Consider the following 10,279-nt stretch of genomic DNA (forward strand, 5'->3'; position numbering starts at 1 on the left):
CATGGCACTGATGAAAGGAGATATACATGGCACTGATGGAAGGAGATATACATGGCACTACATGGCACTGATGGAAGGAGATATACTTGGCACTACATGGCACTGATGGAAGGAGATATACATGGCACTACATGGCACTGATGGAAGGAGATATACATGGCACTACATGGCACTGATGGAAGGAGATATACATGGCACTGATGGAAGGAGATATACATGGCACTACATGGCACTGATGGAAGGAGATATACATGGCACTGATGGAAGGAGATATACATGGCACTGATGGAAGGAGATATACATGGCACTGATGGAAGGAGATATACATGGCACTGATGGCAGGAGATATACATGGCACTGATGAAAGGAGATATACATGGCACTGATGGAAGGATATATACATGGCACTGATGGAAGGAGATATACATGGCACTGATGGAAGGAGATATACATGGCACTGATGAAAGGAGATATACATGGCACTGATGGAAGGAGATATACATGGCACTACATGGCACTGATGGAAGGAGATATACTTGGCACTACATGGCACTGATGGAAGGAGATATACATGGCACTACATGGCACTGATGGAAGGAGATATACATGGCACTACATGGCACTGATGGAAGGAGATATACATGGCACTGATGGAAGGAGATATACATGGCACTACATGGCACTGATGGAAGGAGATATACATGGCACTACATGGCACTGATGGAAGGAGATATACATATTTTCACTGTGTGTAATAAATTGATTTTATTTGTATTTGGTCAATATCACATATTTTTATTGAGGAAATCCAGCTGAGAATAGAAATTTTGATATAAAGATGAAGAAATGAAATAACACAGTGATACATTTGTGAGAAATCCCCATGTAGTCAGACCCCCCATACCCTGACATAGAGCTCGGTAACCAGACCCCCCATACCCTGACATAGAGCTCGGTAACCAGACCCCCCATACCCTGACATAGAGCTCGGTACCCAGACCCCCATACCCTAACATAGAGCTCGGTACCCAGACCCCCATAGCCTGACATAGAGCTCGGTTGCCAGACCCCCATAGCCTGACATAGACCTCGGTACCCAGACCACCATACCCTGACATAGAGCTCGGTACCCAGACCCCCATAGCCTGACATAGAGCTCGGTACCCAGACCCCCATAGCCTGACATAGAGCTCGGTAACCAGACCCCCATAGCCTGACATAGAGCTCGGTAACCAGACCCCCATAGCCTGACATAGACCTCGGTACCCAGACCACTGTGGCCTGACATAGACCTCGGTACCAAGACCCCCATAGCCAGACATAGACCTCAGTACCCAGACCCCCATAGCCTGACATAGACCTCGGTACCCAGACCCCCATAGCCTGACATAGACTTTAATACTAAGACCCCCATAGCCTGACATAGACCTCAGTACCCAGACCCCCATCCCCTCTCCCCCCATAGCCTGACATAGGCCTCGGTAAGCAGCCCCTCCCCCCATAGGATGACATAGGCCTCGGTAAGTACACCCCCCCCCCCCCATAGCCTGACATAGGCCTCGTTAAGCAGCCCCTCCCCCCCATAGCCTGACATAGGCCTTAGTGCCCAGACCCCCAACCCCTCTCCCCCCCATAGCCTGACATGGGCCTCGGTAAGCAGACGACAGATACGGGACAGACGACCTATCTATCCAGACCCGGGACTCCAGTCCCAGCAATCCCCCACTGAAGGCGGCCCTGCATGGAGTGCATCAATTCATATGACCTGTGGCTATTACATATCTGAGATAGTGTCAGGGGTTACATAGGGACCATTTACCTACCCCGTGGGGCAGCCAGGTCGGACCAGCAGCGGGTGTGGCCTCATCATGGGTGGGTGACGCAGGGGTGTGGCCTCATCATGGGTGGGTGACGCAGGGGTGTGGCCTCATCATGGGTGGGTGACGCAGGGGTGACCAGATTGCCAGCACTGAATGACGTGATTTAGCACAAATTGTGTCATTGGCCTCGCCGAACCACTTTCAACGGCGGCTACAGGAGGTGCAGGGGTGGTGCGGGGGGTGCTGGGATGCAGAAGGCTGAGGGGGAAGGAAGCCAGTTGCAAGAGATGTGCCTACCCTTCCAGTGGGGCAATATATGCTGGGCTGCCTGCACTAGGAGCCCATTGCTGCAGGACAATATCACACTGCAGCACCTGGCTTCTGTCACTGAGGGGAGCAGGTATTTTGGTGCCACCACCTCTGCGGATAACACTAATGTGCGTCCCGCAGCCTCATAGTGATGTCATTGGCTGGAGAACGAGCTGGGCCCCCAGTGGGGACCCCCATGATGTACAGACTGAGAATGAGCCTCAGACAGAGGGTGAGGGATCACAGTGCACTATTGGTGCAGCGATAATGTCCCTGTGATGGGTTTAGAACGTTACCTCTGTATTGTTCTGTGTCACACGCGTATCTCTGAGCCATGTGGCTAAGCGCATGTCCACCACATGATATCACATGATGGAACAACATGCTCTGCGGCCGGCCGCCGTCATACTCTTCCTCCTTTAGCCCCAATCCTATCTATGGGCCTGATTCAGAGATGATCGCTGAACAGTGACTTCACAAATTGAGCCATTACCGAATGACTACGGATGCGCAAACCCAAATAGCTACAGAAATACGGGTACGTAGCACTTAGCGATCCATCCGGGATTCTCTCGCAAATGACATGGGTCTGGGCGATGTCATATGTAACATTGCACAATAGCGGTCAGGTCTGACTCAGAACCTATAAGAGATATTGTCCTCATTTGTAGCGGGCACCGTCCACCCACACGCAGGACCGGCAGAATCACGGGCATCAAACGCCCTTCACGCAGACCTCAGTAACACTTTCTGCTCCAATGTTAGTCCATCAGAGCTCAATTAGGACCATGTGGTGGAGGGTCCTCAGCTAGGACATGTAATGTAGACTCATTAGGCTGATACTGGCACAAACTGTCCTCAGGTAGGTGATGTGGTGGTGGAGTCCTTAGGCCAGAGATGTACAGAAGAGGCCTTAGGCCAGAGATGTAGTGAAGAGTCCTTAGACCAGAGATGTACAGAAGAGACCTTAGGCCAGAGATGTAGTGAAGAGTCCTTAGACCTGAGATGTAGTGAAGAGTCTTTAGGCCAGAGATGTAGTGAAGAGTCTTTAGGCCAGAGATGTAGCGAAGAGTCCTTAGACCAGAGATGTAGTGAAGAGTCTTTAGGCCATAGATGTAGTGAAGAGTCTTTAGGCCAGAGATGTAGTGAAGAGTCCTTAGACCAGAGATGTAGTGAAGAGTCTTTAGGCCAGAGATGTAGTGAAGAGTCCATAGCCCAGAGATGTAGTGAAGAGTCCATAGACCAGAGATGTAGTGAAGAGTCCTTGGCCTGGAGAAGATGTTTGGCATAAAGAGTCCTCAGACCATAGATTTAGTGTACAATCCTCAGGCCAGAGATGTAGCTGAGAGTCCTCAGGTTTAGAGTCCTGAGGGTATATACTTAGTCCTTAAGCTGGACATGTATCTGACAGTCCTCAGTTAGGAGATGGTTTAGAGTCCTCAGGAGATGTGGTATAGCATCCTCAGGCTATATAATTAGTCCTTAGGCTGGACATGTATCTGAGAGTCCTCAATTAGGAGATGGTGGAGAGACCTTTAGGCCACAGATTTAGCATAGAGTCCTGAGGCCGAACATGTTGCTGTGAGTCCTCAGGAGATGGTGGAGACTCCTCAGGCTCAGATGTTGGCACACAGATATTATGGTGAAAGGAATGACACAAGAGGCTGTACCTGAGGTATGTTGTTCTTAATAAGCTGATCCACAGAGACGCTTGGCAGAGTTATGGAAGCTCTGATAGGCTGGAGTACTCTTCGATCCTCCCTCCAGCCCTGTTCCCTCTGCTGTAGGCTGTCTATAGACCCCCGCTTTGTTATGTTGCCCTCTCTTAGTATTACTCCATGGGAAAGCTGCATGGTATCTAGAAGAATGCCAGCTGAGACAGGATTAGGACCTCGGGGATCATCTGCTCTGCCGGACATGGTTAGTGTGTGTAGTGGAAGTGTCCTGTCACCTAGTATCGGTGATGCAGAATATGCAGGGTGTAAGTGTAACCCATGTTTCTCACGCGGTTTATTAGCTTCTTTATCACTGGATCTTCTGCCTCTTTTACTTGCAAGATTAGCTGGTCTTACACCCCCATTACTTGCTTTCCTACCAGCTTGTTTACTGGCATCTAACACTTCTATGTGGGGGAGAACATGGTGGCGTGGAAGTTTGGAGAGGTCCACTTGTGGCACAGAGAGAATATTTCCTGCATCATCGTAGATGAGATCATTCTTCTGAGGTGGCCTCATGAGCTGGATCTTCAGGATGTTGTGCAAAGATGTGGGCAACAGATTAAGGCTTTCATCCGCTTTGTTCTCTTCCTTTTCCCTGAGGAACTGATCAAAAAACATCTCTTTTTCTGTCTCCTCGAGGGACTTAGTGATGTTCTTGAGGCCAGCAGAGCGTAGAGGCCCACGATGAGGATGATAACGGTTCCTGGTCTTTTTGGGCTCAGCGGGAGGCGTAGGCTTTATGTGTAGCTGAGAAGCTATGGTCGCATGACTCTGGGTATTTTCTTCTTGCCCAGGGTTTGGTAGAGGGGGACCCTGAAAATGATTTGCATATCTTTGGGGTTCCACTGTCTGGATTTTAGATTTCGATTCTTTTGTCTGAGGGTTGGATAGAGACGGATCATCAGAACTATTTAGAGATATTGAGAGGTCCAGGGTCTGGGTCCCAGGTTCTGCTTCTTGTTCTGGGATATCTGGCATGAGGTGCTCTGAGCTCGTCTGTGGTGGAGGACAGAGAGAGAGACTAATTGGCAGCTGCTATGTAGACCTGAGCTAGTACACAACCCTCCCACAACTAACTCTCTGCACTTTACATCTGAAACTCCCCCCTGCAGTGCAGCATGATGTTACTTAGGTGCTCAGTTACTGGCTGCTTCTACATGTAGCCCACGCATGCTGGGCAGATTTATTCTCACACTGCAATGAAGCTCTGAGCTAGTACACGCCCCTCCCACACCTTATTCTCTGCACATGTTACATCTGCCCCCTGCAGTGCAGCATGGTGTCACCCAGGTGCTCAGTTACTGGCTGCTTCTGCATGTAGCCCACACATGCTGGGCAGATTTATTCTCACACTGCAATGTAGCTCTGAGCTAGGACACGCCCCTCCCACACCTTATTCTCTGCACATGTTACATCTGCCCCCTGCAGTGCAGCATGGTGTTACCCAGGTGCTCAGTTACTGGCTGCTTCTGCATGTAGCCCACACATGCTGGGCAGATTTATTCTCACACTGCAATGTAGCTCTGAGCTAGGACACACCTCTCCCACACCTTACTCTCTGCACATGTTACATCTGCCCCCTGCAGTGCAGCATGGTGTTACCCAGGTGCTCAGTTACTGGCTGCTTCTGCATGTAGCTCACACATAACTCTCTGCACATGTTACATCTACCCCCTGCAGTGCAGCATGGTGTTACCCAGATGCTCAGTTACTGGCTGCTTCTGTATGTAGCCCACACACACTGGGCAGCTTTATTCTCACACTGCAATGTAGCTCTGAGCTAGGACACACCTCTCCCACACCTTACTCTGCGCACATGTTACATCTGCCCCCTGCAGCTCAGCATGGTGTTACCCAGGTGCTCAGTTACTGGCTGCTTCTACATGTAGCCCACACATGCTGGGCAGCTTTATTCTCACCCTGCAATGTAGCTCTGAGCTAGGACACGCACCTCTCACACCTAACTCTCTGCACATGTTACATCTGCCCCCCTGCAGAGCAGCATGGTGTTACCCAGGTGCTCAGTTACTGGCTGCTTCTGCATGTAGCCCACACATACTGGGAAGCTTTATTCTCGCACTGCAATGTAGCTCTGAGCTAGGAAATGCCCCTCCCACACCTAACTCTGCACATGTTACATCTGCCCCCTGCGGTGCAGCATGGTGCTACACATGTACTCAGTTACTGGCTGCTTCTGCCTGTAGCCCACACATGCTGGGCAGCTGTATCCCTTCCTTCCATACACCTGTGAAGTGTGATGATTGTGAATGAGCAGCCCCTATATTCTTTTACTGGAGGATAATAATACTGGCAGGGGGTGTATAGAAGACAATACAGAGGGAAGGTATAGATACCTGAGAGTAACTGGAATGAGGTGACTGGACAGGTTGTTTGACGGGCATACACCCCTGTGCCCAAGAGTCATTGGCACACAGCGCGGGCTCCTCTTGCCAGTTGATGTCTGAGTCCAGCTCATCCTCACTCTTGTCTCTGGGTATAAATGTCCACTTAACGATGTGAGTAATGGCGTCGCGGGCCTGGCTGACGGTATACGGGATCACCTATATAACAGCAATGTCACCATCATATATATCCTGTGTGTTACACTATCGCTGTATGATGGGAGTGACTGTGGCCTGGCTGATGGTATACTAGCACAAAATATAGCCCCTCCCAGTCCCTATAACTCCTCCTAGCACTATATACAGCCCCTCCCAGTCCCTATAACTCCTCCTAGCACTATATACAGCCCCTCCCAGTCCCTATAACTCCTCCTAGCACTATATACAGCCCCTCCAGTCCCTATAACTCCTCCTAGCACTATATACAGCCCCTCCAGTCCCTATAACTCCTCCTCCTACTACTATATACAGCCCCTCCCTATAACTCCTCCTAGCACTATATCCAGCCCCTCCCAGTCCCTATAACTCCTCCTAGCACTATATACAGCCCCTCCCTATAACTCCTCCTAGCACTATATACAGCCCCTCCCTATAACTCCTCCTAGCACTATATACAGCCCCTCCCAGTCCCTATAACTCCTCCTAGCACTATATCCAGCCCCTCCCAGTCCCTATAACTCCTCCTAGCACTATATACAGCCCCTCCCTATATCTCCTCCTAGCACTATATACAGCCCCTCCCAGTCCCTATAACTCCTCCTAGCACTATATCCAGCCCCTCCCAGTCCCTATAACTCCTCCTAGCACTATATACAGCCCCTCCCTATAACTCCTCCTAGCACTATATACAGCCCCTCCCTATAACTCCTCCTAGCACTATATACAGCCCCTCCCTATATCTCCTCCTAGCACTATACAAAACCCCTCCATTTATCTCCTCCTAGCACTATATACAGCCCCTCCCTATAACTCCTCCTAGCACTATATACAACCCCTCCCTTTATCTACTCCTAGCACTATATACAGCCCCTCCCTATATCTCCTCCTAGCACTATATACAGCCCCTCCCTATATCTCCTCCTAGCACTATATACAGCCCCTCCCTATATCTCCTCCTAGCACTATATACAGCCCCTACCAGTCCCTATAACTCCTCCTAGCACTATATACAGCCCCTCCCTATAACTCCTCCTAGCACTATATACAGCCCCTCCCTATAACTTCTCCGAGCACTATATACAGCCCCTCCCTATAACTCCTCCTAGCACCATATACAGCCCTCCCTATGTCTCCTCTTAGCACTATATACAGCCCCTCCCTTTATCTTCTCCTAGCACTATATACAACCCCTCCCTATAACTCCTCCTAGCACCATATACAGCCCCTCCCTATAACTCCTTCTAGCACCATATTCAGCCCCTCCCTATATCTCCTCCTAGCACTATATACAACCCCTCCCTTTATCTCCTCCTAGCACTATATACAGCCCATCCCTATAACTCCTCCTAGCACCATATACAGCCCCTCCCTATATCTCCTCCTAGCACTATATACAGCCCTCCCTATATCTCCTCCTAGCACTATATACAGCCCTCCCTATATCTCCTCCTAGCACTATATACAGCCCTCCCTATATCTCCTCCTAGCACTTTATACAGCCCCTCCCTATATCTCCTCCTAGCACTATATACAGCCCCTCCCTATAACTCCTCCTAGCACCATATACAGCCCCTCCCTATATCTCCTCCTAGCACTATATACAGCCCTCCCTATATCTCCTCCTAGCACTATATACAGCCCTTCCCTATAACTCCTCCTAGCACTATATACAGCCCTCCCTATATCTCCTCCTAGCACTATATACAGCCCTCCCTATATCTCCTCCTAGCACTATATACAGCCCCTCCCTATATCTCCTCCTAGCTCTATATACAGCCCCTCCCTATAACTCCTCCTAGCACCATATACAGCCCCTCCCTATATCTCCTCCTAGCACTATATACAGCCCTCCCTATATCTCATCCTAGCACTATATACAGCCCTTCCCTATAACTCCTCCTAGCACTATATACAGCCCCTCCCTATAACTCCTCCTAGCACCATATACAGCCCCTCCCTATATCTCCTCCTAGCACTATATACAGCCCTCCCTATATCTCATCCTAGCACTATATACAGCCCTTCCCTATAACTCCTCCTAGCACTATATACAGCCCCTCCCTATTACTCCTCCTAGCACTATATACAGCCCCTCCCTATTACTCCTCCTAGCACTATATACAGCCCCTCCCTATATCTCCTCCTAGCACTATATACAGCCCCTCCCTATATCTCCTCATAGCACTATATACAACCCCTCCCTTTATCTCCTCCTAGCACTATATACAGCCCCTCCCTATATCTCCTCCTAGCACTATATACAGCCCCTCCCTATATCTCCTCCTAGCACTATATACAGCCCCTCCCTATATCTCCTCCTAGCACTATATACAGCCCCTCCCTATATCTCCCCATAGCACTATATACAACCCCTCCCTTTATCTCCTCCTAGCACTATATACAGCCCCTCCCTATATCTCCTCCTAGCACTATATACAGCCCCTCCCTATATCTCCTCCTAGCACTATATACAGCCCCTCCCTATATCTCCTCCTAGCACTATATACAGCCCCTCCCTATATCTCCTCCTAGCACTATATACAGCCCCTCCCTATATCTCCTCCTAGCACTATATACAGCCCCTCCCTATATCTCCTCCTAGCACTATATACAGCCCCTTCCTATAACTCCTCCTAGCACTATATACAACCCCTCCCTATAACTCCTCCTAGCACTATATACAGCCCCTCCCTATATCTCCTCCTAGCACTATATACAGCCCCTCCCTATAACTCCTCCTAGCACTATATACAGCCCCTCCCTATATCTCCTCCTAGCACTATATACAGCCCCTCTCTAGAACTCCTCCTAGCACTATATACAGCCCCTCCCTATATCTCCTCCTAGCACTATATACAGCCCCTCCCTATATCTCCTCCTAGCACTATATACAGCCCCTTCCTATAACTCCTCCTAGCACTATATACAGCCCCTCCCTTTAACTCCTCCTAGCACCATATACAGCCCCTCCCTATATCTCCTCCTAGCACCATATACAGCCCCTCCCTATAACTCCTCCTAGCACCATATACAGCCCCTCCCTATATCTCCTCCTAGCACTTTATACAGCCCCTCCCTATATCTCCTCCTAGCACCATATACAGCCCCTCCCTATATCTCCTCCTAGCACTATATACAGCCCCTCCCTATACATAACTCCTCCTCATTTGGTAATGATGATTACTACCCCTGAGTTTGTTACCTGCCGCTTAAGGTACACGGTGAAGCACTCATCCATGACCCGGTGGATTACAGCATCCACGATCTCTCCCACCACATCCTCTCCGTCCTCTGTTGCCACCATAGACAGCCAGTCATCCTCAGTGAAACGGCCTGGTATGATATCCGCTGCCACTTGCTGGATGGGAGCCACTGTCACCGAACGAGACTTCTCCACCCGTGACTTGGAGGCGGCCGGACGAGACATTGCCTGGGGACACGGGCAGGAGAGAGGGACATACAGTGAGCATGTATCTGACGCTCTCTCCTCCTGAAAGGGCGACAGGGATCATATGGACCCATCCCCTTCCTACATCTTATTGACCCATCCCCTCCCTACGCCATATCGACTTATGCCCTCCCTACGACATATCAACTCATATTTCACCAAACAGTAGTGTCTGTTATATATACGTTACACCGCACAGTAGTGTCTGTTGTATACGTTACACCGCACAGTAGTGTCTGTTATTTACGTTACACTGCACAGTAGTGTCTGTTTTATACGTTACACTGCACAGTAGTGTCTGTTATATACGTAACACCGCACAATAGTGTCTGTTATATACGTAACACCGCACAGTAGTGTCTGTTATATACGTTACACCGCACAGTAGTGTCTGTTATATACGTTACACCGCACAGTAGTGTC

At 49.6% G+C, this 10,279-nt stretch overlaps 1 protein-coding gene across 1 annotated transcript; it reads right to left on the reverse strand.

The window, feature by feature from the left end:
- Positions 1 to 1,630: 1,630 nt before the first annotated feature.
- Positions 1,631 to 9,835, reverse strand: C1H2orf81 (chromosome 1 C2orf81 homolog). Its single transcript, XM_083175260.1, has 3 exons — positions 9,611 to 9,835; positions 6,202 to 6,408; positions 1,631 to 4,843 (listed from the first exon to the last, which is right to left on the reverse strand). The coding sequence occupies exons 1-3, from the start codon at positions 9,833 to 9,835 to the stop codon at positions 3,767 to 3,769; spliced, it is 1,509 nt and encodes a 502-aa protein (XP_083031386.1). The 3' UTR covers positions 1,631 to 3,766.
- Between the last annotated feature and the right edge of the window lie 444 nt (positions 9,836 to 10,279).

Source organism: Crinia signifera, chromosome 1, assembly GCF_055691185.1.
Source record: "Crinia signifera chromosome 1, ASM5569118v1, whole genome shotgun sequence".
Lineage (NCBI taxonomy): Eukaryota > Metazoa > Chordata > Amphibia > Anura > Myobatrachidae > Crinia > Crinia signifera.

What these genes read in the sequence shown, in the direction of transcription:
- C1H2orf81 (XM_083175260.1), bottom strand. Translation starts at nt 9,835, where the DNA reads ATGTCTCGTCCGGCCGCCTCCAAGTCACGGGTGGAGAAGTCTCGTTCG. An exon ending in CCGTGTACCTTAAGCGGCAG is followed by an intron (nt 6,409 to 9,610) that starts GTAACAAACTCA and finishes GCTGTTATATAG; the next exon opens with GTGATCCCGTATACCGTCAG. An exon ending in CTCATTCCAGTTACTCTCAG is followed by an intron (nt 4,844 to 6,201) that starts GTATCTATACCT and finishes CCTCCACCACAG; the next exon opens with ACGAGCTCAGAGCACCTCAT.